This window comes from Pochonia chlamydosporia, chromosome 3, assembly GCF_001653235.2.
Source record: "Pochonia chlamydosporia 170 chromosome 3, whole genome shotgun sequence".
Taxonomy (NCBI): Eukaryota; Fungi; Ascomycota; class Sordariomycetes; order Hypocreales; family Clavicipitaceae; genus Pochonia; species Pochonia chlamydosporia.
This window is the reverse complement of record NC_035792.1, coordinates 832,705-860,205: the sequence shown is the minus strand read 5'-3', so window position 1 is coordinate 860,205 and position 27,501 is coordinate 832,705. Positions and strand designations below refer to the sequence as shown.

Below are 27,501 nucleotides of genomic sequence, written 5' to 3'. Positions count from 1 at the left end.
TATATCCACTTCGACTACACACGTGCATTGTGAGACAGTCTGGTCTCGGGCTGGGGAACCTCATCTCGATAACAATATTGTCCCACGTGGAGTCGCGCATCACTGGGATAAACAGATTACACCAGCCACTTCGGCATCGATGCTGGAACGTTGAGACCGATCTTAATGGAGATGTTCCGGTTGGCACAGCAAAGCGACCAGGACGAACCATCCTCAAGTCTCCACGGTTCGGGGAGCCTGCCGTATGTCACGAGCAGATGAAGCTGCTTGATTCAATTTTTCCAGTATTCATTTCCGGCGACGATGAGAACTGAACACATGGGAAATGTTTCTTTGGAATTGGTCGACCTTGTTCTTTGAACAGTGCGGTGCCTAACCTACATCCCAAACTTGATTTCTGTGTGGCAGGCCCACTTTCGGTCCAACGTCACTTATTTTTGCTTCGGGCCAGGAAATTTTGACGGCCTTGCGACGCATGGACGACGTTTCAATTCCGCTTTCCCAACGATGCATTGCGCCAATTACCGACCATTGTGCTGTTGCTCAAAGACGGCAAACACCATTTGGCGCAGAACGTTTTCCTCTAACCGCAAGATACTGGGTAGGCACTTCCATCACTTCATGGTCCAAGACGTGGCATCCCTACTGATCTATTCGACGTTCTCTAGAGCACGACGTTCTTTTCCTTCGACAGCAAGGCCGCAAATATCCAAAATGGCACTTGACAGCACCCCTTCGCGCTGACAGTCATGTCAAGCTCTCATATGGCGCTTCAATTCCCGCCGCAGACTTGATTGGGAAGAACATTCTCGATGCTGTACATGACAACAAGGGTCACCGCGTCGTGCTCCAGGAACCAACCCTTTCGAGCTACATTGTCCATAGCGAGCGACATGCGACGCCAATCTACCCCCACGATGCAAACACGATTGTTGCCTTGCTGGATTTAAATCCGTCGCGACCAGGAGAGGATGAAGAGGGCGAAGACGAAACACCACCATTCGAGATATTCGAAGCTGGCACGGGAATGGGCAGCCTGACACTTCATATTGCTCGGGCTATCCATGCGGCCAATCCGCCGCTGCCTTCAACCCTACGTCGTGCAATTTGCGAGGCCAAGTTTCGACCACAGAGCAACCCGTCTTTGACACGGGTTGATCTTGAACAGGAAGCCGAGACAGCGTTGAATGACTACCGAGCATCACGGCGAGCCATTCTCCATACATTGGATCAGAGACCGAAACATACGCATGCTGCCTACAAGCTCATTCGTAACTTTCGACGAGCGCAGTACCTACCTTCAATAGACTTTCACGTTGGCAGTGTCGAAGAACATCTATCGGGTCGACTGGCCGAATCGGGCGGAAAACCCTTTTTATCCCGCGCGGTCCTGGATCTCCCATCAGCACACGAGAATGCACAGCGTGTGATTGAATCGTTGTTGCCAAATGGAATTCTCATTCTGTTCAAGCCATCCATTAGCCAAATCGCCGAGTTTCAAAGGTGGTTTGCTGAAACAAGCCAACCACTCCGATTGGAAAAAGTTCTCGAACTGCCCGTTTCTACTACCTCTGATGGCGTTCACGACGCTGGCGGTGGTAGGCACTGGGACGTGAAGATGGTGGTACCCAAGGCATCGCAGGGCGAGGATAGGAAGCCTGTCCAGGTTATGCGCCCCAAAGTCGGTGACCGCATTGCAGGCGGAGGATTTGTCGCTGTCTTGCGCAAATGGCCTGTTGATCAGCAACCGGCCGAGCAGGAAGTAGAGACGGAACAGGACGAGAGGGAAAATGAACAAAGAGTCCAGTGATGACCGAGGCGAAAGCCTGCATCAACGCCCATGATACCCAATCTAGACACCATGACCGGGTCTTTAAAGCTAGAACATAGAATTGCTTTTTTGTACAATACCACTCACGCACAATAGTTACAGGTACTACAATCATGATGCATCTACTTCCATCAGCCGCCTACTTAGTCGTCCGATAGTAGGCACACATGTATAATTCGGGGCGCGGTGAAATGAATGCCATTGTTGAAGAACCAAATTATTTCGCTTGCCAATTATTGTCGCTATCAAAGAAAGACGATGGGTATCTATCATGCACATATCGTAATTAAGCTTTCCCAATGCCATCATCAGCCATCAAATCATCCCGTTCATGCAATTCATGCCCAGCACCAAATAAAACATGTTTCCCCAGGTTCATTGTCCACATATCCAGCTGCCCTTCTTCCCTGCACTCTGCCATCCCCTAATATGTGAGGAGAGAGCACAATGCCCAGCATTGCCTATATCCATCCTTCCATCGCAATTATTAAAATGCAACTTGTGTCTTCGTGCAGTCATGTCCCAATCCGTCCCGCGGCAACAGTGAGAAATTGGTATGAAATCAGAAATCATGAAAACAACCCAGTAGTATCCTTCAATCCGGCTGAAAGCAATGAATGGTAACAATTTTTAAGGGGTAAACGAAAAAGAGACCCAGGCGTGAGCCTATAGCCATGTAATAAGAAAAAAAAACAGATGTATCGCTAAGCTCGTGATATCGCTTAGCGGATATATAATATTCGGAGACAAACACGGCTCGTGGAGTGCATTCCGTGGTAGCAGCTATTTCGTGGGAAATGCTACTACCACAGGTAGGCTCGCGCCTAACATGAAGACATCTTGAAAATGAAACCCAACTAATAGACAGAATTGTTTGTCATACATTAGATAGAGGGGTAAATGAAACCACACGTCCTGATGAAATTCTACAACACAAGTAGTGAATCAAAAATGGAAGCCGCGGGATTTTCAGAAGCTGGTGATGCGTTCTGGCGCCCTTGCACAGCATACCATGAGCTTCAGGCTAGTGCCGGCTTGTTCGCATTCAGAAAGAAGTGCCTTATCATTCCAAATGCTGTCGTTGGGTCCAGAACCGAAGGCACTCTCGTAACAACGAGTGTACCACCAGCGGCCAACGCGAGTGACAATCTTCGTAATGTTCTGGTCTGCCAACGGGCTATTGTCACTCATCATCTCCGCCAAACTTGGGGGATCTTTCTTTTTGTCACTTCTCTTTGACTCGTGACTGCTGGATCTCGTGATTGAGCTGGCAACAGGCACCCCGACTCGAGCAGCCTTGATATTTGCAAAACCAGTTTTCCCCAACAGGCGCACAATCAAGTCGGCTGTGGATGCAAAAGTCGTATCCGGCTTCTTTTCCTGAATGCGTTCCTTCAACTGTCGAATAGTACGTCGGCCGCGATTGCCCATATTATTAAGGTCAGAGTCCAGAATCGAAAGCTCTATGTACCCGTCCGGTCGAAGTACGCGCCGGGCCTCGCTCAAAATGTTTCGATAATGAGCCTCCGATGCTGCCGTTGGGAATCGATATACAACAGCATCAAAGCTTTGCGGTGCAAATGGAAACTTGTCCAAGTGAGAGGCGTATTGCACTTGGTGGTGATTCGCGGGACTCAAGGGGAACCCCGACGGGGAATTCTTAAGTTCAGCAGGAAGTGGTGCCCGGGGCGAAAGATTGAAGAAAGAGGTAGCTGGGTACGTCTCGGCAGCATAGAAAGACCAATCGTCATTTCCCAGGCCATCAATGACAAGAATAGAGTGGCGACTTAAGGAGGTCTTGACTGGAGCAAGATCGTGGCGGATGTCGCTGAATAGAACGTGTCCGAAAGTGAGCCACTTGCTGACCGTCATGGATCCAACACGAAGGTTGACTTGAGCCAACGGAGACCCATCATTTGATGAGCATGAGCTACAGTCAGAGAATGTAGTATGACAAGAAGATGAGCTATTCCGTCTATCTCCAGTTGTCTCTTTTTGACCGACTGACGTGCTAGATGAAGCTCCGGTTTCCGCGACTTGGGTAACCAGTGGACCCAAGGTCGTAGGACTCGGTTTGGGTTGGAAAGCGGTACGGATTCGTTCTGTCATGTCTGCACTATAAGAGCTGGAGTGTGTAGGTGCCCTTGAATATGTCGATTCCTTTCGACTATCAACCGCAACGGTAGGGGAATCCAGCTCTTTCTCTCTTGCCAACCTCTGTTGGTAGGTTTCCAGGTGAAAGGGAATACCTTTCGAGGATGTAGCAGACTGGCGTCCCTTCGTAGCTTCATCACCGAGTAGGTCATCGTATTCATCCCATATTTCATCCTCGGCTGGGGGGTCCTCTGGCCTTGGGATAACCGCCGTGGCTGTGGAAAACGGATTTGCGCCGCCAGAACTGCTGGAACTGGTGTAAATTGTGCCGGTAGAGTTCTTACGCGGAGAAAAAGACAGAAACTCCCGACCGGACTGGCCGATTTCTGGTGATACCTTCGAGATCGAGTTGCGGGATGAAGACATATTAGTCCCACTTTCCAAAGTCGAGCCTTCTCCAATTAGTTCTGGAACTGGCGTTGTGGACTTGGGCGGCGTTGGGCCAGTGGCAATAGACTCCGGGTCATATATTTCTGTTGCGGTCTTTGCTGGAAGCTGCAGGCTAGCTCGGAATGGGCGAGAGAAGCTTTGAGGGGACGGGTTCTCGGTACGCTGTTTGATGACTTGGGGAATGCGGCCGACTTGCTGAAGACGAATAGGTCTCGTGCTGTTGGTCAGATCGCTCGTGACTGTTTGGGAAGGGACATCTGCTGCGGATGACGAAGCAATCGTTGTGACTGAGTGGGTATCCGAGGATGCCTGCCACGACTGCTGAGGTGGAGAGTCCACCACAAGATACCTTGAGGAATTCATCGACGGATACATATACTCATCAGGTTCCCTGTCTGGCATCTGACCGTACACGTCTGCTTGTCGGAGAACTTCTTGGATGTCTAAGGGCCCGCTGTCATCCTGCTCAGGATTGTCCATAATTGTGTAGAAAGCCACAGGTCGTTTGTCCACCGCTTTGACGGTAGCTTGAACTTGATCGCTATCTTGGCTCTTTTTGGTATTCGGCTGACTCTGTGACCTGCTGAACAAATTCCATTTCCGTGGCGACTTTGGTTTTTTCTTGAGCTTTTTGGGGGCGGGATGTAGACCGGTTGTGTCTTGTGATACTTCTCGCGGCAGATCCACCTGTGATTCATCTGATAGAAGACTGGTATCAACACTCGTAAGCGGCGATGGAGACCCATGCCGAGTGGTTTTAATTGGTTGCGGAAGTCGCAAGGGACTATCAGGCGACGATCGGAGTCGCTGCACCGAGCGTCTAAACGCTAGGGTTGATTCCATACCAACTTCATCAGAGCCACTGCTATCAGAGGGTCGACGAGGGCTGGAGGTTTGGTCCCGAGGTAGTGCAGACGGCCGAAGCCCTGACTTGGACTCGTTGCGGGATGTTGAAGACCCCTCAGAAGAAACTTTCGACTCTATGCTGGGACGACCTGGCAGGCTCTGATTGGTCTCCGAACGAGAGAGCTCTGCGCTGGCATTTCTGTTTTCGATGACCTCGCCACCAGAAATTATGACTGGGTTCATTCGATCAGTCAAGAACGAATCTGCACTTGTTAAGCTGTCGTAGGACGAGACAGGGTCTGTGACGCTGCGTGGTAAGGCAGAACCACTCCCGCTACGCCTTCGGACAGCACCGACTCGGCCATAGCCCTCATGTCCAGTCCCCGCCACGGGACCCTTCCGGGTGAGTTTCTTCTTTTCGATGTGTTCATCCTGCTTTGGTGTGTTAGAAGTAGCCTTCTTTCTGCTAAAGAATGGAAATCTACTTCGCGAGGACGATCTTGAACTCGACTGTGTTGGCTGGGCGGACAAATTTGGTTCACTCAAAGTAGTGGGTCCTTTATCAAGGCTGGACCGGGATAGTGAGGATGTAGAAAAGCTTTCGTGGCCAAGGGAGAGGTTTGATGCCGACGCATTCTGTCGGACGTGTGGTAGAGACGTTGTGGACCCTGGAAGAGAAGTGCTGATCAAGGGACCGTTTCCGCGCCCTTCCGGTGTCCGAATAGTAGATATCAGGTTGCTCTGTATAACGGGAACAGGACTAAACAGCTGTGATTTCATGTCTGGGGTGTTGTGCCGACTCGGGCGAGCCGGCGGCCCATTCTGAAGCGGGGACGATCGATCAGAGCGGCTTGGGCTTCGCGGCTTGGATTGCCCGGGGCTCTCTCTTTGCTCAGAACCTTGGGACTTTGACAACTTGGAATCCTCGCTGCTTTCTTTCGGTTTTCGGAACTTCTGGGAAGATTTTCTCGGTGGCGGGCTGGGCGGTGGTGGCGGTAAATGCCTTGTCTTTGCCTTGTCCTTTCTAGTAGCCCTATCTCCATCTTTCACGGTAGAGTTGGAAGAAGAGGAGGTGAGTGACTCCCTAACAGATGCTAGCCCATGAGGATCGATGATTGTTGTTTCTATCTCATTCGGGAAGCTTCCAGCGCGCCTTCTAGTAACAGGAGGTCTGGTTGTTGACATGCTGTGTTGACGACCACTCCGGTGCGGAACTCCTGCTCGGCTTGGAGTTGCAAAACCTGGAGATTGAGATGACATTGACGTTGGCGTAGTATCCCGACTATACGGTCCAGGCCCTGGAGACTCGGAAAACTTGGTTGAAGGGCTTCCACTCACGGCACTAACTTGACTACTCCCACCGGAGAAGAGTTGTGACATTGGTGTTGGTGGAGGCAAATCCTGTGTTGCCAGACGATAAGGGACATCAATCTCAGGTCGATCAAACGTATAGTCTGGGCGTTGAAAGTCGCGATAGCGGTCGAGCTCCGGGTATATCACTGGTGGTTGTGCCAAAGACTTTCCAATGTCGATGGGTTCCGCGCCCTGTACTTCGTCAGGAGCTGGGCTCGCTCTTTGATCAAACTGAATTCCAAGTCCGGGATCCAAAGCTCTTTGCAAAGACTTTGCGGAATTTGATACGCTGGGACTTTTCGAATCCTTGCGAAAAGAACCCATGTCTCTAGACATCGGGACTCTGTGTTTCTGCTGTGAGGCCTGCGTAGTCCTTGACGTCATGTCCAATGATCTCCCCGACGATGAGGAACTTGAGGCGGTCTGATTATGCGATCTAGAAGTTTCTGATGATGTTCTGCTCCTTGTCGTAGGCGACCTGACGCTTGTTTCCGGGGCTGTCCTAGGGGATGGTCTAGGCAGGACGGATCCTTTTGCAGAGTGAGGTTGGGGCACTCTACTTGATATCTTAGACGGAGAAGACACCTGCCGAGCAGCTCTAGGTAACTCTGCATCCCTTTGTGATATTCGATTTATTGGCCTTGGTATAGACCCATGATGTGCGCTATCGTCGCTCCTCCGTGGACGATATCCATCTGAGGGCCTGGCCGGAAGGCCATAGCCCGTCCTGAGGGATGCCATGTTATTCCAACCTGAATGGAACACTCTAATAGCTCAAACATGCCTCTAAGCTTTTGCCGGGATCATACTGCTGTTTTGAGGAAGCCAGGCTCAGTGCAGGCAAACCGAGACAGCCTGTTGACAATGGATCCTATATCGGCTCCAATTGGCAGCGTTTCGAAGGCCAACGAGAACAGTCGGCTTTTCAAATGGTGACAGAAGAAAATACCAACTATATTTAGGCCATAATACAATTGCTGCCAAATACTAGTGCTCTCGTGTAGTAAGGAATGCCGTATGGTCCTCAAGTGGTTGAGCTATTAAGCGTGTATATTCCGAATCGATGCAGTTGTAAACTCGTAATGGTCGTGTGAGAGTGGCAAAACTCGCTCGCTAGTATTAAACTGGGTACAAATGAACCCCAAACACAAGATGCAGGTAGTAAAATAAGCTTTGAAAAGATGACTATAAAACAAAAGTCGAGAGAGAAGAGGTAGTTACACGAGCGAGACCATGAACGAGGATGGGGGTAGCGGGTGGATATGAAATGGTGTGGACGCTGTGGAGGGGGCGGCCGGCTTGAAGGACGGATGAGTGGGGAGACTAAAAATCGCTGATTTCCAGGGTAAAGCGGAAAAGGCTAGTCCGACAACAGTGACTGGTTGAGGTGGTGGTGGGAACGGTCCGCGTCTAATAAGTGACAGAACTTTGCCGCCTGCTTGAAGAGATTTCTTGAGGCTTGGTTGTAACTTCCTGGTTGGATTAGTGTCGTCGGATTTATGCGTGTGACGAGGATGGATAGAAAACGGGCCGTGACGACTAACCTTGGTGGCGCTGGGGGCAAGATTACCGACCGAGGAAGCGTTGTAGAAAAGAGACGATAGCCTGAGTCAGGGCCAGGGCAGTATTCGAACTTCACAGAAGCAAAATAATGAGATGTGTGTCAAGACCCTCGGGTCAATGAAGTCGACGAGTACGTGGTATTTAGGTGAATCTCCGCCAAATCCAAGTTCGACGATGTGTGGGACGCGGGAACGAGGGTCACAGCTACTTGGAGGCCAACATGCAGATACGTCGTTCCTTCGTTGCTATATTCTGCCGGTGCTTTGCGTCGCCCCTGGCCCATGAAGTGACCAGGGCAGGATCATGGTCATGTACAAAGTACTTGCCATGGAGCAGGTCGCCCAACAGTGAGTGAGTGGCCATCCTCGGACAGCCCAGAGTCGAATTGGATTGGGCCAGTAGAGAAGATCATAACGACCAGCCCACGCCGTGCCCTCGTCCATCTTGTGGAACCGTCAAAGTGCAAAGTGAGTGGTGGTGTTCTTGGAATGACCGTCTGCAAATGCAAACTGCGCCGCAATGTAGCTGGTGAAAATGGCCCAGAAAGCTGCATGCAGTTTGGCCCTATGAAAAACGACGACATGGTCGTTCAGGCTACCATTGGGCGTCAAACCCTGGCACCAGCCATGCATCTGGCCTCAGCGTCTTGACCACTGCGGCGATGTGTCCCCGTCAAGGCGCCCAGGTTGGTGGGCCAGCCGAAGCCACAGGCAAACTAAGTGCCAAGTAACAGCTGTCGTCAGGCTTTTGACAAAGGTGAGTCGTGGTCGTGGGCAAAACGGCATTAGGTCAATTAGAGTATGGACTTGACGAGTCCCGTAAAGCTATGCTAACGGGAGGAATGGCCCGCTCGCAATACCAGTCTGGTGGCTTGACAAGCCTCTGTGGGGATCAATTAGCAACAAGCATATGAGTGGTTGTCTTCGACTTTGAGCATGTAAGATGGAGTGCAGAGCTGTTGGTTTGTTCCCCAGCGAGCAAGCAGCAGGAGGACGACTGGCCGGGAGAGACGGAAAAGCTCCATACGGTACGAAGGGTGCCATCAAGCAACATGTTCTTTTATTTGAGAATGTGCTGAAGAGGGGGTGCAACCTGCAGGGTAAGGCAATGGACATGACAACACCCATTGAAGGCGGAGGTGATTCCAGGGTGGACCGGGCTTGCCGTGGCGGCACTAACAATAGATCCCCTGGCCTGCATCTTGTTTGCTTGAGCAACATTGGTTAACCCCAGAGCTGAGAGAAAGGAGCCATGGATCTCAACATGGCCAGCCTCAGTTGTTGAGCACGAGAGATAAAGATGGTTTGAGCCCAATTAGAGGCAGTTAGGATCTTTCTCTGTCGACTAAACGGGATAGGGGGCCTTCGTTTCTGTAGCTGAGCGTTTCTGGTCCCACGTTTGCCTTGTCCATTGGATGGCTCTTATTGTTCGTCAGCTGTATGTCTAGGACATGCGTGTCCTGCATGTCTCATATTCCAGGCTCCGAGAGGGCGATCTGGCGTGCATGTCTCGCCTTGAACGCCAATCCTCTTTGCGTCGCGAACATCGGCGCCACAAGCCATTGGTGGCGGCCAAACCATACACATTTTGTGTCTACAGCAGACAAGGCGTCTTCAAGGCCCATGCCTATAGCCTTCATATGAAAGCCCCAGACAAGTATCATGTGCCGCGGCGTACAAGTAGAATTATTGGCGATGAGATTCCAGCAAGCTTCCTCGTGACCACAATTTGATGCAATATGAAATCATGGGAATGTCCAAAGCCTAAGATCTGTCTCAGCATATTCATTGTTCTGTCAAGGGTGATCAATCGGGCCTCGTACGGAGTACACATTTCCCACATCGTAGGAAATGAGGGGAGCGGCGGAAAGGTATGATGTGCCACGAATTCCTTGGCTGTTACTTGTTATTTCCTGCTATCACTCCGTGGCATGCTCTGGGAGCTCAGAGGAGACCATCCCGACTCCTGAACCGACATTTACTCACAATTCTAGCCAATTGTTGTTCTCTTGAGGTCGTGAGGCCTTCTGATCTGCGTAATCAATAATCGGACCATCAAAGCCGTGCTTATGAAGCAATGCATTATGCAACAGACGACCAGTTGTACGCACATGTTGACGGAGTTAGACGCTCAGGAGGTTGTCTATCTTTGGTGCCTTTCCCGTCGTCTGTCGTATTTTGTGGCCAAAAGCGCCCCAACAACAACCCCGTACTCGGATATGACTTTCTGGAAGGTCTCACATATCTCAAGCGCCATTTGCTCTTTCCCTGCTGCGTGGCCTGGTACTGCCTTGGCTACAACTGCAGCATGTTCCTTCCTGTCCTGGTGAATACTTTGCACAATGCTCATTCGCTCAATATTGCTCATGATCAGCCAACCCAGGACCCGGTCCAGGTTTTGAGCTTGTTGATTGGTGGTGTGGCTGTTCATTTTCTGCCAATGAGAGTCCATACCCCAGCATGTCCCGAGTCACTCACGCCTGCCTTGACTCCAGCTTCTCCCACCCGCTCCTCCTTGATTGAAAGCACCACTTTTGCACCACTTTTTGCTCCACCTCCACAGGCTCGTGCCGGTGCATGTCTCGCCTTGTATCAATGAAAGGATGTTTCTGTCCATACGTCTCCTTGAGTTCCCGTCTGACATGAGGCTTTCTGACAGTACCTGGATGACAAGAGACTATTGAAACTTGTGGCCACCGAAACATATGTGGTGAGGCCACGACGCGCGCGTTCACTGTCCCAAGACATCCCGATGGCCTCGTTCATTCTTCAAACCTGCTCGTGATGAGCTTGCTAGCCATCATCGCAGCCTCAGTGTGAGTCAGCCTGTCATGCTGGCATCTGCCGAGACTCCTGTCGGCATCTTTGAGAGCCGTGTTGATATACCGAAAATAGAATACGTTAGCATTCGACACGGACATATTCGCCGGTGAGGCCATGGCCATGGCAATGCGAACCATCTGTTGTTGCTCCTCAGGGCCGACCAAGCTGAAAGATGCAGGTGGTAAAGTGGCGATTGATTCATGCGTACGGAGCATGCACGCCAACGACACCAGGAAGGGTTTTCTTCCGTGGATCTTCCTGCGAGACGTGCATGTTCTGGGACTCCAGTTGGCGTTTATTCCAAGTGGCAAGCGAAGCCCAAGAGGCAGCCTGCAGAAGCGAGGCGATTTTGGTCGCTTTGCTTCCGCTTCGCCACAAATATGAACCAAGTTGCGGCTCTGACGTGGCATACAACTTGTGGCTGGAGCCCGGAATGTGTTTTCAAGTTTTTCAAGGGACTCACCGTCGTTGTGGCTGGTTTATGCAAACCCTGTCAATTAACCAGGGAATGTCACTCATGGTTGGCCTGTGCGGATCACCGCATCTCATGTTGGCGATCCAAGTACTCAGTACATTATGATGACAGTGCATTCGCGGCTCGCCTCACATTGTTGTCGGCAGACCAACGAAGAAATCTAGCCAGATAATTCTGAGGCAGCGATATTCATCTTGATGTTGCAACAATGCGAGAAACCCGCCAAGCGTCCCCATCCTTCGCCCACCAGGTCTTCTCCAATCGTAAGTCAAGGCATGGTAGGGACCAGGGTTCATGACGGCGAAACAAGGATCATGCTGATCTTATTGGCTAAGAATTTGAACGTTTCTAACAAGTCGACCTTGCTATTCTGGCATGGAGCACCTAAATGGTATCCGGCCAGAGACTTGTTTGTCGTTCCTCACATCCATAAGTCTTCACGTGCTCGATGGAGTGGTCAACTAGAGAAACTAATTGGTCATCTGTCCTTCTTGGATGCTACCGGCGCTTTGGGTAGATGCCGCACTCATTGCTGTCTGTTGTTGGATCAGGATTCTTGGCGCCAGACGCTCGCGAGACAAGCGCTTCTGCTTACAGACCAATCTTACGACCAGCTGCGCCTCCCAGTAAGTAAATGGGAAGCACGTCGCGACGATGGAATGATCCAGACAGGACTGACACAGGACCAAAGAAATAGGTCACCTGGGCAGCGACATAGAGGCGGGATAGGCCCCGGGCTCTGACATTTTGCCCGCTTAATTCGTAGCTACCAGTGCTAGCCAGGCTTGGACAAACTCGCACTGCATCTGTTGACAAATTGAGTATCTTCATATCCGTACTGCGTATTCCACCATATGTCGTCAAATACACTTTCGCAACACCTTGTAAGCATGAAAGGCCAGTTGGCTGGTGGGTTGCGTTGTTCATCACACGCCACCACTCCATCTTGGCGGCTATCTCACCACCCCTGGATGCAGAGCAAGGAAAGGCATTCCACGAAGGCCATCTGTTCAACTCCAGATTGATAGCAGGGACATCTTGTTTAGCAGCCCTGTTTGTGATGAATTCGGCAAGTCACCAAAAAACCCTCTTGTTTTGAAGACGGTTGCAGAGGCAACCTGTATAAACAGGCTTGGCGAGAAGGGGTTGCTGTATCGCAACTCAGTCAGGACCAGGGGCTTCATCGACTAATACGGAAATCTCTTTCTCCCCTTGATCACACGGGCGCTAACCAAGTCATACCCTTCCTAGTGGAGCGACGGCCGTAGCCGTGCTGACAGAAGTCCCGCTGCCTCTTGGCGATAAGTGAGCAGCTGACCTGAACATTGCGATAGACTGAGACAAGGGAAAGATGACGGGTCCGAGGATGACGACATACAAGTACGCCTCTGGTTGACCGTGGCTATGTTGAAAGCCGCAAAGGTATTGCGATGGAATCAAGGATCTCGTCCGGCACTTGGTTGTGATCTTCCAAAGCTCTTCGCTCTCTGTGATGCTCACACGACCTGCATAAAGGAGTTTAATGAGAAGCCAATGCAACCTCGTACAGACCGGAAATTTCATCCCTGAAACTTGTGTAATTCGTCGAAGCATTGGGCAGAAAGGCTGGAATGCAACGTGGGGAGTTACATTGAGAACCATAATACCGCATCTAATATTATAGGCTTCTCTGCGGTCGCCACCATTCTCGGCAACCTCTTAATCAATTTCTGACCGGACTTGTCTCGCCGGCCGGTCGAACGCGGTCCTTGGCCAGGAGCGGGACGGGACATTGCGCGTCATAATAGATTGAGTTTCGTAGCGTTAGCTGATAATGCGGAGGTGGCCCGTTTCAGCTATAAACATTTAATAAGGACGTCGTTCAGGAAACAGCAAGGATCACAAGAATGGCCAGAATCCCGAGGTGCGTCTGGATCACTGTGATGAACACCGTCACATCACTTGCATATTTGTACCACGACAGTATGAACAATGTGACTTTACTGTATTCGATGAAAGTCTGAAAATCTTGGTCATTTTTAATTCCCGATCTGAGCATTAACTCGTCAGTGAGCTTCAACCCTCCCAGCCCCTTCAACGCCATGTCCCCGATTGTGTCATTTCCCCATTGCTAGTTGTACATAGTAGCCAGTCTTATCTAACCCGAATTCAAGCTTTGTAGTATTTCCTCTCTTAAGTCTGTCTTGAACATGCTTGAAGCTTAAGCAGCGGCAAATCTGGCGGCTCTCTTCTCGGCCTTTGCCCTCTCCCCGGCATCGTCCAAAATGGTTCCGCCGCGCTCCTTGTTACCTCCCTGGCGAGGTCCCCTGCCATGGCGACCCCTCCGATCAAGACTCTGTCGCTTTCCGGGGCGACTATTGTCGGCTTCGCGACCACGACCGCGCTTTCGTGGCCGCTCAGGGAGTGCAGAGTCGAGACTTGATGCCAGTTCCGTCTGATCCAGACCGAAGCGTTTCGCACGGTCTGCGCGCCTCACTGCATCGTCGTCTTCCTCAATACCGAATCTCTTCGCCCGCTCTGCGCGCTTCTTAGCCTCATCGTCGGCGGCAGTGGATGCCAGACCAATGGCGAAGGACTGCGCGGGTTCAGCCTCGGTCTTTTCGGCGGCAGCATCTGTGGTCGCTGGAGCTTCTTCCTTGGCGGGTTCTTCGGGTTTTGATTCAGTTGCAGCTGGGGCGGGTTTCTCTGCGGCTGGTTTGGACGCCGTGGCTTCGTCATCGCTGTACGTGATTTCATCTTCCTTGGAGGCGTCTGCAGGCAAACAGTTAGTCCTATGGCATGATGGAAGGTTTTACTCTCATTCTGGCTGGCAGGCCATAAAGAAGATGCCAATGCAACTCACCTGGCTTGGCCTCCTCACCACCAGTCGCATCCTTCGCGTCATCCTCTTGTAGTCTCGAAATCAAGGCTTGCTTGTTACCAGTCTGCAGGAGCTTTCTCTGGCCCAGCATGGCCTTCAGCTCCGGGACCTTGAGCGCATTGTAATCCGTCATCTTGCGACGAAGCGTGCTGTCTATTTGGGTTACGGTACTGGATGCGCAAGACTGACTTTGCCGAATGGCGGAACTGAAAGTTTCGCAACGGTGCGGTGCAAACGGGCGGTGGTTATATTTGGCGCAACGGCTGGGAGGCGCAGACAAACGGATTGACCAGCTAGGCAGCGGATGGAGGACCTTAGTTTTGTGTCTTTCGTCGGAAAGGCGTGCCCCTGGGCAATTTGGATGGAACAAAGGTGCTTGGTTTGAGGAGGGCGTAGTTGAAAGGATGATGATTGAGCTCGAGGAGCTTCCGCAAGGTTGGGCGCGTTCCTGGCGCGTTGTGGCGCAAGTGGCTGGGATAGACGTTGAGTGGCCGAGTACAATGCTTAGTCATCCATCTTCATCCTTGTGCTTACACAATGGGAAAAGAATGGATTGTGCTTTTATTCTTTACCTTGCCATTTTGTCATTTTATTGAACATCTTCATCACATGGTATTCCTTAGATCTACTGTCGTGTATATCTCGTTTGGGGACCTGGTCTTTGGAGGCGCACCCAAACTCTTCGTCAAAGATTGCAAATCTGACAGGGCGAAGGCTGTGAATATGAATACCATGTGAAATGTACGGCGACGATTATTGGGAGCTATCTTGATTGCAAAGAAGTGAATGGGGACAGTAGATATGCGAGAAAGGCAAAATAGGTTGGTTTTGGGAAAGGGGGATGGTACGTTGGTTTCGTGGCAAAGGGGTTATTTAGGCGCACAAAGGCCAACGAAGATATGAAAGAATCCTTTTGCAAGGGTTGATTCATTCATGTTCGTGAGATGATCCATTTCTTTTACTGAACCCAACCGAGAAAGGCAAATGAGCCCAAATACCTGAAAGTCGCTAGTCGCCTCAGCTATACACTCCTAAGGACGAACTCACAGGGCTACAACAAGGATGCTCTAGAGGATCTTCCGCTAAATACACTCTGTCTTAAGCGTTTTTGGACGATTGCTTGACATATGTGCACATAAGACATTAATTTGGCGCGAGAATGGTCGTTCCGCCGCGGAATGATATCGCCGCGGGATTCCCGTGGAGCAGACTAGTCCCTCCTTGATGACTGCAAATCGCGAGTCACACCCTGGTCAAGGTAAAGCTTGACCCGAGCGATATGGATGACTATGTCGACTAAGAAGTGTAAGCCAGACATGCTCTACTGTAATATGATAGCAGCAGTTGCAAGTATTGCAAGTAGTCTGGGAAGTTTACTCGCCACCTGGCCTTCATTCTCTGCCATGGAAACCGCAGGGACTGCTCCGCGGAGGCATCAACCACAATTTGCCAGTATTTGCTTGCTTTCGTCGAATCTAGTTAAAAGGAATTATATGATCCGACATGCCTGCTGTTAAAAGAGCGTCCTTGTATCCGACTCTATGATCAAGAAGGTTACTTTGAGAGTACTCCACGACAAGCTCAAATACACCGGCCCGTGTGCTAACAGCCGCCAGTCTTCCGTCTATTGAAGAGTTACTACTTCCTACAAGTCTAACAATCAACCTGATAGCCTAAACTTGCTTCGCCATGACTTCTGAGGGAACGGCATCGCAAGCCTCCGGCGCAACATTACCGGTTCAACAGGATCTTGGCACCGCCGATGTTGAACGCACAGCTGAGGCACAAAAGTCCACTAGTATAGCCCCCGACCCGGATATCGTGGACTTTGATGGACCGAACGACCAGGATAATCCTATGAACTGGTCCTCAAGCAAAAAGGCAGCTGCCATTGGTATGGTGACGTTGATGACACTCTTTTCGTACGCCCCCCAAAGTATACTCTGTCCCACAAACGGAAACGAAAGTAAAATGATGCTAACTTGAGACTCTCCTTTCCAACATGCAGACCAATCGGCTCGACAATTAGTTCCGCGGCCGCAGAAGATATCATGCTACACTTCAAATCCACCAGCGAGACGCTTTTGGCATTCGTGACAACAGTTTACCTATTGGGATACGTATGTGGTCCGATAATCATCGCTCCTCTATCTGAAATGTACGGCCGCGCCATCCTGTACAAGGTCTCCATCGTCCTATTCATCATCTTCAATATCGCTTGCGCTGTAGCGAACAGCCTCGAATTACTGATCGTTTTCCGATTACTCGCCGGCATCGCCGGTTCATGTCCAATAACACTAGGCACAGGTTCCATCGCCGACATGGTACCTCACGAGAAACGCGCGGGAGCCATGGGAGCGTATGTCATCGGCGCCGTCCTAGGACCTTCCCTCGGGCCCATTGCGGGCGGTTACCTGACTCCTGCGGCAGGCTGGCGCTGGGCATTCTGGCTGATGGCCATTACCATGTCGCCTCTTGCTATTGTGGTGGTCCTGTTCATGCGAGAGTCATATCCCTTTGTGTTGCTCGAGCGAAAGACGGAACGGCTGCGACGGCAAACGGGCAATATGAAGCTTCGCTCAGCGCTTGATACTGGTAAAACAGCGCGCGAGCTCTTTAGTTTCTCCATCTTTCGCCCGTTGAAGATGCTTCTGTTGCCTATTGTATTTTTACTGTCATTGTACACAGCGACAGTGTACAGTTACTTGTACCTATGCTTCACGACCTTCCCTCGAGTCTTTGGCATTCAGTACGGCTTTGGGAGCGGCCCATCTGGTCTGGCGACCCTTGGAATGGGAATAGGCTCCTTCTTTGGCGTCTTTTTCTGTGGCGCTGTGTCAGATAAGTTGTCTGCTTACTTGGCCGAGAAACACGGTGGTGCGGTCAAGCCAGAATATCGGCTTCCTACCATTCTGATCGGTGGGATTTTGATACCCATTGGGTTATTTTGGTATGGCTGGACGGCGGAGAAAAGGCTACACTGGATTTTGCCCATCATTGGAACAGGATTCCTAGGCGCTGGCATGATTATTACATACGTAAGTTTCGCTTGTTCCGCTACACAATAATCCAGTACTGACATACGTAGATGGCAACCACGCTGTATCTTGTCGACGCTTATACCGTTTATGCTGCTTCTGTGACTGCGTCGAATACTATTTTTCGCTGTCTGTGTGCGGCGTTTCTGCCGCTCGCCGGCCCTGCCATGTACGACAGGCTTGGAGTTGGTTGGGGGACATCGCTTCTCGGCTTCATTGCTGTTGCTTTTGTACCTCTACCGTTCTTCTTTTACGTGTATGGTCAAAGAATTCGGGAGACGAAGCGGTTCAAGATTGAGTTTTGAGTTATTGGAATATGTTTGGAGTTGCATTACGCAACTTACGGACTAATACGCCACTTTATATAACAAGTACTGTAGAGAATGAGCGCCGATTTAGCAAGATATATAGAGTAGCATACTCTGAGTGCGTTTGTTTGTGCAAATTAATGGGCGACTCACACTGTAGAGAAGTTATGTTTGATGCTGAGGGGTTGGCAACTGTGTAATGTACCGTGTCTATGCGTAAGGCCAAGAATGTTGGAATTTAGGCAAGCTCTTTGCAGTTGCAACCCCGTCCTTGTACCTGGTAATTTTATAATCGTATGGTTCATAAAGTATGCACTTTATTGGCGCTGTGTGGGCTGACATACATATCCGAAGCCGCCGATCTCTCCGAGCCCAATGTCCGATATGGCAAACATTGAAACACGACACAGTCAATACAGAGCAAAGTTGAATGATGGCACAACAACGTATGATATGAAAAACAAGGATAACGTAATCCGTACGCAGAGCACAGCCAAAGAACGAGAGCAGCTACCTGCTGACGGCGCGTACATCCAAGTGTTCATGCCCGCCGTTAAATATCAGTTTAATGTGTTTGGAATCCAATTCTGGAAACTCGGCGTATTACAAAACTAGTAACCCATTCCTTGGCACCGCATTTCACGCGGATTCATATCGCATCTACATTCTTCCGTCTTCCTGCAACATACCCAGCAGGAACTGACGAACAACGACCATGAAGCGTAGTAGAGAGGCGACTGCAAGGAATCTACGAACAACCATGCACGACCCCTGCGTATGATTCCTCAGTCACCTCTAAACTACATACAATTGTGTCTAGATCCGACTCTAGATCCCCAACTGATCATGCCAGCACCTCGCGGCGGCACACGCTCCCATAGAAAAGGGCACTATTCGTGCGACTTTTGCCGGTCGCGCAAGCTCCGATGCGATAGACCATTACCTTGCACCAACTGCGTCTCTCGTGGGAAAACGTGTATTTTCGAACCTCCAGATGGCGAGGAGCAGTGTCGGCAGCAGCGACGGCGACAAGTCCAAGCAGTTTCTGATGTTCCGCCCAGGGAGTCTCCTTCGCAACAGATTCCGACGCCTGCTGGTACTGCTGCAGACCAGGAGAGCTTGCTGGCAGAGATAAGAACTCTGAAGGAACTGGCAAAGGACCTGGAGAGGCGTGTTGCAAACCAAACCAACACAGTCCCCAGTTGCAGGAATGAAAATTGCGCCTCGCTGCCGACGTCGACGTCGACATCTACCTCACCTACCGGCTTTGCCTCGCAACATTCAGATGCGGATGCGTCTGACCTTGGTCAGATAAGTGATGTGGTAGCTCATCTTGAACGGGTATCCATGGGTCAAGTCTCTTATGTATGTTGCATCTACATCATATCGCCCCCTAGATGTGGAAAGGTGTCTGGGGACTGACAGCACTTGCGTCGTTCATTAAAGCTCGCTGCTAATGCTGAAGCATAGGAAGCTATCCGAGTTGATGAATTTATGGTAAATGTTAAACGCGTAAGGGCTATTCCCAAGACACACAGCTATACGCCGCAGTGCGTGATGCTCCCGCCATATGATGAGGCTAGAGTTCTCCTGGACAAATTTATCACCAGCGTCAGCTACATCCATCATGTAGTGCATCATCCTTCGCTACCGGGCATAGTTGAAGAAGTATACCGACAGCTTGATAACCAGGAGCACGTTGAACCAGGCCACCTTGTCTTACTGTTGAGCATTATTGCCAACGCGACGCACGTTTGGGGGCTCGGCGACGAAGTAAGCACCGAAAATAGTCTGTTCGCATCGTCAACCCAAGCCAATGAACAGACATCCCTCTGGGCTAAGTTGGCATACGATGTACTCAATAGCGGCAGGGGTGGTCCGCCGCTCTCGCTGGAGGCAATCCAAGGGATCATCATCCTGTCTTTTCTGGTTTGCAACCTGGAGGGTGTCTCGTTACGATATCGCTCCTTGATCTCTACGGGGCTATTGCTGAGTCGTGAGATGGGCCTCCATCGCACCGACTACGATTTGAATACACCGGCTCCGAATACGGTACGGGTTGAGATGGGTCGAAGGGCATGGTGGTACCTGGCTGCTACTGATTGGTATGTCCTCTTCTGTCTTCCTACCAACGTGAACAACTGACAGACGGAGAAGTCTGACATGAATTGACGGCTTTCCAGGTTCCTAGCTGCGAGATATGGTCGCGCCGGAGAGGGCATCTACCAAGTTAACCCGCTTCATATGAGTGTCAGAAAGCCGCGAAATATCAACGACGTCGACTTGATCGATTGCGGGCTCAATATTGACCTCCCTACAACTCAGCTCACCGAGATGTCGTACTTCCTTCAAAGAATCCGACTGGCTGAGATCTCCCGCAGTTATGTTGACCAGCAGCACCACCAAGTTGAGGGCTCGCCTCTACACAGAGACATTGATGTGATGTATATGAATGCTCAACTGGAAGAGATGATCCACGACATGCCGTCTTTCTTCTGCATGGAAAGCTATGGGCTCGGTTCAGACTCATCATCAAGCGTCGCATTCGTTCAGGCCTACATGATCAATTCCATTATGCATACTCAACGATGTAAACTGCATCTTAGTTATCTTACATCCAAGCCAAAGGATGACCGATCGTACGCTTCATCTCGAAGCATGTGTCTTGAGTCAGCAAATCAGATAATACGTGGGGAACAGCAACTCGAGAACTCGGAGCATCCTTTCGTCCATGTACGCCGGAGGTTCTCTGGCCTTCTTCACGGCGTGTTCATGGCTGCCATTGTGCTGCTGCTAGATGATTGCGTGAATGGAAGGTTGAAGCAAGACGGGTCACGTTATGGTGAACAAACGACCGAAGCTCTGCGTATTATCGATGCAGCAAGAGAGCAGTCACTCGCAGCAGAGAATCTCCACAAGTCACTGATGCAGATCCTTGCGAAGCATTGTAACGAGCAAAAGGAACAGCTGGCCACGGGAAAGTCTCTGGAGGCCACATATTCAGCAACACCAATTGCAACAATGATGGGGGCACCACTACCACAGGCGTCCGAGCCGCCGTTGTGTCAATCGCATTCCCTTTCGGCCGCTGGGAGTGATTTCAGAATGCAACCGCGCGAGGGAGCGGCTGTGAGTGTATCGGAGCGTGGCCTGGATGACGCAGAAGGACAGGTATCGGATTATTACGATCCACTATTGCAGAGTCTAGGAGGTTTGATGGACCTTGATGGGTTTCCGTGGGATCATATATTTTCTGATATGAGCTCAACATCCATGTTCTAACGGGAATGTGGCGGCGTCCCTGATGGTGAAGTGCGAAACTTGGAAAGCTCGACGGATGGTAAATCACGTCTCGGTTGACTTAAACTTGTAGACTTTTATTATCATATCTTTATATTTGAGCCGCGGGATCTGCGAACAGTCATTAGACCGTAGATATCACATGTCGTTCAACTTCCTCACAGCTGTGGTTATAAATAACCGACAACAACACGTATCTGAAGCCTCAGAGAACATCTAACACTTGGCCAGCGACCACAATCCGCCTCATGTGAAGTAACGAAAATTGGGTGACTTCTCTCCGTCTCCCAGCTCAGACGTATTTACATCCTGAGGGCGCAACTCCACGCCTTGCTCCCGATTACGTCTCCGATTCTGCATCTTCATCCAGCCGCCCAGTCCCAGCACAGAAATCATAGCAATCACATTACAGCAACAAGTCAATATCAGCGTCGGGATGTACTTGGGCGCGTACTCTGTCCTAAACGTTGCTGCAGACATGATTCCCGCAAAGTTGCCCAAACCAACGAGCAGACCCGTCGTGGCTGCACGGCTGTTCTCATTCAAGTTGTTGTTGTTGTGCCAGGACTGTACCAAACACGTGGGAATATACGCTCCAGCTGCCATGAGGAAGCAAGCAAAGTACGCGACTCCCTTCTGCTTGAGCACATCCACCGTGATGAGGATGAGCATGCCGACCAGGGATATCGCCAGCGAAATGAAGATGTGAAAAGTACGCTCGTGGTAGTAGTCCGAGGATTTGGACACGACGAGAAGAACCACGAAGCCCACGGCGTTAGGAGCAACTGTCCACAGGTTTGTTTTGACGACGCTGTATCCTAGCCGAGCCACGATTTGGGGCAGAAAATTCGACGTTGTTGCAAAGGCCACGGGGTACGTGAAGCAAATGATGCACCAGAGCGCAAACTTCCAGTCTTTCCAGGTCACGAAACACTCCTTGAGGTTAAACTTGACGCCGACCTTGACGGAAGCGTCGCGGAGGGAGCGTGCCTCCGCCGCAGCCTTTTCTTTATCGGTGAGGAACCACGCCGTTGCTGGAGACGCAGGCAGCCAGAAGAATGATACGGCGCCCACCAATACGGTCAAAAGACCCTCAATCATCATGAGCCACTGCCAGCCGTAGACGTGTGTGTTCGATATTTGAAACACGCCGTAGGAGATGAGGCCGCTAAATGCAGCGGCTAGAAGCGCCGTTCCAAAGAACACGGAGATGCGGAATCCCAGCTCAGACCGTTTGTAGAATAATGTAAAGTAGAAGACTACACCAGCGAAGAAGCCGGCCTCACAGGCTCCGAGGATAAGGCGCAGGACAAGCATTCCGGCGAAGTTCTTGGCGGCGCACTGCAATGTAGCTATTGCGCCCCAGATGACCATGAGTGAAGGGAGGGTCCATTTTGCGGAGTATTTCTTGGTGAGTATGTTGAGGGGCAGGTCGAGCAGGCCAAAGGGGATGTAGAATAGGAGAATGAGGAGGCTGTATTCGTTGCCGACAAAGTGTAGGTCTTTTTCTAGGCCGTCTGTTTTGGCGTTGCCGAGGTTGGATCGGTCGACTGAGTTGAAAAAGTACATGAGTGAAAGAAAAGGGAGGAGATAGGTGTCGAGCTTTCGAACTGCTAGTTTGTTAGTATGTTGGGTGTGGGTGTTTGTGAGTTTGTGTGTTTAGTTACCATATGAACGCTCGGCATTGACGTCAATGGGTGTAACTTGAGCGGAATGAAGGGTGCCTGAGGGACTGGCCTCCAGGTCTTTGGAAGTCTCCATTGCATTTGTTGATTCCACCATGATTATGGTTATGTTTAGAGATACACAGGGTTTGAGTTTAAAGTAACTCTATTAAAGCGGACAATGACAAACTCAAGTCTGCTGTTTGGTTACATTGGGGCCTTTTTAATTCCCCATCTCATGCCTTGTCTTACACGATGATCGACACTTCTCCGCAGTGATACCCCGGTCAGGGAAATGGATCAAGTCTTTATCAGGTCCCATCCAAAACGTGGGGTACAGTAGTGTAATCTTGGAAACTGGGAAGGTTTTCGCGAACTTTGGTGGGTCTGGAGTTGATGATGCCCATTTGATACCGGCATCGGCGGCATTAGCGGCGCTGGTGTCGGCGAAGCTCCCCGGTTTTCTTGTCGGCGAGTTGTAAAGTAAGGGGCTGGCTGATAATGATCTGAGGTTGAGGGGACGAATTGATAAGGCGGAATATGATGAATCTACGCGGACGTAGAACAAGGACCCTTTTATAAAATACTTGAGGAGAAACTTGAAGCTATCCCCTTGCAACATTTCATTTTCTCATACTAACACTATACTACTATAGTAGGGGACCTGCTTTCAAATAGGTCGCAGCCCCTTCATCTCCATCCGTCTATCATGCACGAAATTCCATGACCCAATAATGCCGTCAATAAATGGCAAAATTCTACGATCGCTTCTAAAGCGAAGTTGTGCATCTCATGCAAAGTGTCTCTTTCGTGGCGGCTGCCTCGGGGGAGCAACCCGCTCCCAAGCGCTCATAAACTCCACGAGCAAGGCATCTTTGTGCGCTGATGCCAGCGCAAACAGACCATAAGGCCGGTTATTTCCTTCAAAGTCAACATTACTGTAAGGAACGGCGGCGATGGGGTAAGCTGCGAGTGCGTCCGGTGTTAGCAGTGGAGGTTGACTGTGCTAGCATCAACTTACCAGCAAGAGACGCCAGTAAGAACAAGGAACAGTCTGAAGGGCCGACGATAATGTCGATATCATTCTCTCTCAAAGTTTTGTCAATACCCTCATCCCTGCTCTTTCTTCGACCGAAGTCGAGAATACTCTGATATTCTTCGTCGGTGATTTCAAAGGATTCGACTTCTAGGAAGTTATCTTGGTTATTCGCATCTGTTCAAACTCTTAGCCCCTACACTTCAAAATTTCTCATGCGTCATACTTGGTGGAAGTTCCTTATCTGCGTGATCACGATTGAACTGAATGATGTTGCTCAGGTCATGAATAGGCGAGTCCGGGATTCCACGAAGATACTCTTTCAAGAGAACTTTAAAGTCGCGTTCTAGAGTTGGACGAGAATATGTTAGCGAGAAACTCGCGTGCTTCTGCGAAACTACAGTCCAGACCAATCATACTTGCCAAGTCAAGAATGCTTTTACTGGCGTTAGCAGTGGCCTCATCGACAGAAATCAAGTTAATGCGCTTGAATCGAGCTGCGTGCGCCTCTAGGAGCTTGTAGGCTTCCTTCCAGCCGGCCATCTAATGTGACATAAGCCTCGCAAGCTAAGTTGTCAGCGATGAGTGAAGCTTACCATTTGGCTGTTGACCTCCTGAACCGGCTTAACAAACGGCAGACCAAGCATCCAGTCCGTGGGATCAATGACACCAACGCGAATATTGCCTCAGTTCCCAGTGAGTGAAGAGACATAACCTCCTTTAGGTATCTGTGTTTTATCCTTGTCGACTATGACATCTAGTAAGTCTGCAATATCTCGAGCACTTTTGGCCATTGGGCCCAGGGTATCATGATGAAGTGATATCGCAAGACAGCCATCGCCAGGGACAATACCGATGGTTGGCTTGATACTGTAAAGCGCTGTTCGACATGCAGGCATCATAAGTGAACCTGTGCTTTCCGCTCCAATTGAAACGGGTGCGAAGCCCGCTGCAACTGCAATGGCTGATCCGGACGACGATCCGGCTGGATTCTGCTGTTATTTTAGCAAAATTTATGTATTGAAAAGATTTACAATGGAAAGACTCACGCTGTGGCCTGAAGGAGAGTCTGTACTCTTGAATCCCCCATCCACATATGGACTCTGGCCTTGGCCACTAACGGCACACCAACCGGATGGGAGATTTGTCCCTCTCATGTCCCCTGTTATTGAGTATTTTGTTCCTACAAGCGGCAAAATTACTTACCGGAACCATCCCCATTCCTACAGTAACTTAGCTCAAGTCTTGCTTTCGCGTTGTCAGCAGCAAAGTTACGACTCACAGAAAGACTCGTCTTGCCCAAGATGATGGCACCCGCCTCAATCAACTGAAATACATCAGCTCTGGAAAATTACTCAAATAACGGTGAGATCAAACCAGATCTACTATTCTAGCATTCCTCTGCGGGTGTGTCCCAGCGAGGGCCAACGAACCCCAGGTGGAGCTCATGTTGAGAGCGGGTTCTGTGTCAACTATATCCTAATAGCAAAAAGCAGCGTCAGCCATGACCTTCAGAGAAAGCAAACTTCAACTGCGGGCAAACTCGTGTCTTCTTATCCAACCTTGATCAGTATGGGTATGCCGTGTAAAGGACCTCTCGTGGTTCCAGTTGCCCTTTCGGTATCAAGTCTGCGAGCCTCTCGAAACAGCCATTCTCGTGGCGGTGTAGAAGTGACTGCGCGCAGATAGCCATCGTTCTTATCGATGTGTTCGAGATACAAACGGACTAGATCGGCACTGGTTAGAGATCCGGCTTGAAGAAGGGCTTGGATATCCGCCGCGGTGGCAACGAGAAGATCCAGTCTCGTATCGTGCTTCGTCAAGCTCATAGCACTGGGAATGAGCAAGTGTGGGTAGTATAGAAATAAATGTAAGAGTGTGAGGGCAAAAATTAGTGAACCAAGTAGTCCTCTTGGAAACATGCTTGATGCAGTTACTCTGGTGGTTGTGAGCAATGTGCAAAAACGATGACCTCGCCGGAGCAGGCGGGGACAGAATTAGACACAGAAAATTGGGCACGGGGCAGCAGTAGATAATTGACCGGTTCTGGTAATGTGGAATCAGTCTGTAAGTCTGGCTTAGAAGTGCGGCCAGGCGTGAACAAAGGCCGTGGCTGAACAGTGGTGTGAAAGTGTTGGCCCATGCACGGTGACTTCGTAGCCGAGTCTCATCTGTGCCTTTTTGTATTGTATTATGTAGTTAAAGTCTCACTTCCATTGCCATAATATATCATGATCGCCCTCTAGACAGAACCAGTTCACTTCCAAAATTCCCAACAAGATCCAATGGATAATCTTATGTTAAACAAATCTTTCCCTCTTGATCAACAGTACACAAATAGAGTCTCGGTTTTACTCCATTTGTCCAGGAGCCCTCTTCCACCATCTTTTCAAGCCTCTCAATTGCATTTTGAGTCCGGGGAAACACTTGTAGATCTTGTGGCAGAAACGACGGAGCATCCCTCACAGCCGCATCAACCCGCGCACGATACTCTGCATGTCTCCTCTCATACTCTGCTGCATCCGCATCTACATCGTCAAACAATGCCTTCCAGTCTATTCCATTAGGTGACCGCCTTGGAAGCGGACTCCAATCCTCCCAAGGCGACCATAGCCAACTGTCGCGCGAATTCGTGGCAAACATGTGCTTTGGGTCAAACCAAGGGCCCACGACTACAAGAGTACGCAATTTGCGGAAGTGAATGACAGCCCTTCGGGTCATTGCAAAAAGGGCCTCCCAGTCGCGAGGGTTGAGGACGACATGTTGCGCCTGTCCAGAAATATCGGAGAAAAGGTACTGACGAAATTCAAGGAGAAGCTTGCTAAAGTCGATGAAGATGTCGAGAGGATGTAGATAGGTGGCGCTTGTTCTGGAGACTTGCCGGGCTTCGTGGCACGAGTGGCTAACCTCACGATGAATGACGCCTCGGAATTTGCGCCGCCCTTTTCCACCTTTGAAGGCGCCAAATGACCAGCTTTGTGACAGGGCGATACGCCATATTTCGTGGCGGATTTCTGGGGGAAGTTTTTGAAAGTGGGGGAATGTTGAGGACATTGGGTTTTTCGCGACGTCGAGTTGACTGAATATTCAGTGTTGGAGAGAAAACAGAGGCGAGTTATGGAAAATTTGAAACGGCCAACGATGACGACTTAAAAGAAGCTTGTTTGAATGGGCTTTACCAAGTGAATGGTCTTCCTGAACTGTGGAAGCTTCGCCTCGTGCAAACGGAGATGGAATTGCTGCCTGGCCAGACATGGGAGGGACCAGGGTCAGGGTGCCCGACCCAGAGTGACAGAGCCAAAGGAGGGATCATTTACTCCTACGAGGGAAAGAACTTGTATATACACTGAATGCGATATGCTAGGTGACCAGATAGTTCAATGCGATAGTCAGTAATAGCAAACCTCCACCTCGCAACTCTCGTCCCGGACCGACTTGCATCCCAAAAAGGCATCTGCAACTCCCAAGACAGCCCTCAAAAGCCGACTTAAGTGGGTCTATCACCGGCATCGGCAGAGCCAAGTCTTCGGCTCGCCCCCGCGATTCTCCGCTTCCCCTCCGTTTCCCCTGGTTTTGGTTCCCCCGTCCATCCACAATTCGACTTGACACTTTGGCAGTGTCACCAGTCACGCAAACATGCCCAAGACAAAGGGCAAATCGTGTGGGCCGCGTTCCCGCTCTTTTGGCGGCTGCGTTACCTGCAGAAGACGCAAGATCAAGTGCGACGAGGGCCAACCATCTTGTGCGCCGTGTAAACGGTCACGTATTGAATGTGGTGGCTACGGGGCGACTGTGCGATTTGTCTTTTATGGCGATAATGGTGAGTTGGTGAGGAAGGGGGCATCTGTTCCGGATGAGAAT

The 27,501-nt window shown here is 50.4% G+C and overlaps 9 protein-coding genes across 9 annotated transcripts; 4 read left to right on the top strand and 5 right to left on the bottom strand.

Moving 5' to 3' along the window:
* Positions 1–507: 507 nt before the first annotated feature.
* VFPPC_04166 (tRNA (adenine-N(1)-)-methyltransferase) lies at positions 508–1,810 on the top strand (the record flags this gene model as incomplete). Its single annotated transcript, XM_018283564.1, has 2 exons — positions 508–601; positions 669–1,810. 2 exons carry the CDS (start codon positions 508–510, stop codon positions 1,808–1,810), a joined length of 1,236 nt encoding a protein of 411 aa, XP_018144676.1.
* Positions 1,811–2,800: 990 nt separating this feature from the next.
* On the bottom strand, positions 2,801–6,910 carry VFPPC_04165 (methyltransferase type 11; the record flags this gene model as incomplete). The annotated part of the gene is made up of 1 exon (XM_018283563.1): positions 2,801–6,910. One exon carries the CDS (start codon positions 6,908–6,910, stop codon positions 2,801–2,803), a length of 4,110 nt encoding a protein of 1,369 aa, XP_018144675.1.
* Positions 6,911–10,898: 3,988 nt separating this feature from the next.
* VFPPC_15734 (hypothetical protein) lies at positions 10,899–11,369 on the bottom strand (the record flags this gene model as incomplete). The annotated part of the gene is made up of 1 exon (XM_018293487.1): positions 10,899–11,369. One exon carries the CDS (start codon positions 11,367–11,369, stop codon positions 10,899–10,901), a length of 471 nt encoding a protein of 156 aa, XP_018144674.1.
* Positions 11,370–12,838: 1,469 nt separating this feature from the next.
* On the top strand, positions 12,839–13,003 carry VFPPC_15733 (hypothetical protein; the record flags this gene model as incomplete). The annotated part of the gene is made up of 1 exon (XM_018293486.1): positions 12,839–13,003. The coding sequence occupies one exon, from the start codon at positions 12,839–12,841 to the stop codon at positions 13,001–13,003; it is 165 nt and encodes a 54-aa protein (XP_018144673.1).
* A 631-nt stretch (positions 13,004–13,634) lies between these two features.
* Positions 13,635–14,427, bottom strand: VFPPC_04164 (DNA-binding SAP; the record flags this gene model as incomplete). Its single annotated transcript, XM_018283562.1, has 2 exons — positions 13,635–14,185; positions 14,277–14,427. 2 exons carry the CDS (start codon positions 14,425–14,427, stop codon positions 13,635–13,637), a joined length of 702 nt encoding a protein of 233 aa, XP_018144672.1.
* A 1,556-nt stretch (positions 14,428–15,983) lies between these two features.
* Positions 15,984–17,637, top strand: VFPPC_04163 (cycloheximide resistance protein; the record flags this gene model as incomplete). Its single annotated transcript, XM_022428386.1, has 3 exons — positions 15,984–16,216; positions 16,303–17,332; positions 17,383–17,637. The coding sequence occupies 3 exons, from the start codon at positions 15,984–15,986 to the stop codon at positions 17,635–17,637; spliced, it is 1,518 nt and encodes a 505-aa protein (XP_022284451.1).
* Positions 17,638–18,486: 849 nt separating this feature from the next.
* On the top strand, positions 18,487–20,922 carry VFPPC_13582 (fungal transcriptional regulatory protein; the record flags this gene model as incomplete). Its single annotated transcript, XM_018291357.1, has 3 exons — positions 18,487–19,005; positions 19,111–19,745; positions 19,824–20,922. 3 exons carry the CDS (start codon positions 18,487–18,489, stop codon positions 20,920–20,922), a joined length of 2,253 nt encoding a protein of 750 aa, XP_018144670.1.
* A 264-nt stretch (positions 20,923–21,186) lies between these two features.
* VFPPC_04162 (pantothenate transporter) lies at positions 21,187–22,722 on the bottom strand (the record flags this gene model as incomplete). Its single annotated transcript, XM_018283560.1, has 2 exons — positions 21,187–22,550; positions 22,608–22,722. The coding sequence occupies 2 exons, from the start codon at positions 22,720–22,722 to the stop codon at positions 21,187–21,189; spliced, it is 1,479 nt and encodes a 492-aa protein (XP_018144669.1).
* A 672-nt stretch (positions 22,723–23,394) lies between these two features.
* VFPPC_15732 (amidase family protein) lies at positions 23,395–25,469 on the bottom strand (the record flags this gene model as incomplete). Its single annotated transcript, XM_018293485.1, has 10 exons — positions 23,395–23,570; positions 23,626–23,817; positions 23,867–23,986; positions 24,060–24,183; positions 24,237–24,325; positions 24,356–24,632; positions 24,690–24,802; positions 24,847–24,967; positions 25,018–25,119; positions 25,203–25,469. 10 exons carry the CDS (start codon positions 25,467–25,469, stop codon positions 23,395–23,397), a joined length of 1,581 nt encoding a protein of 526 aa, XP_018144668.1.
* Positions 25,470–27,501: the final 2,032 nt, after the last annotated feature.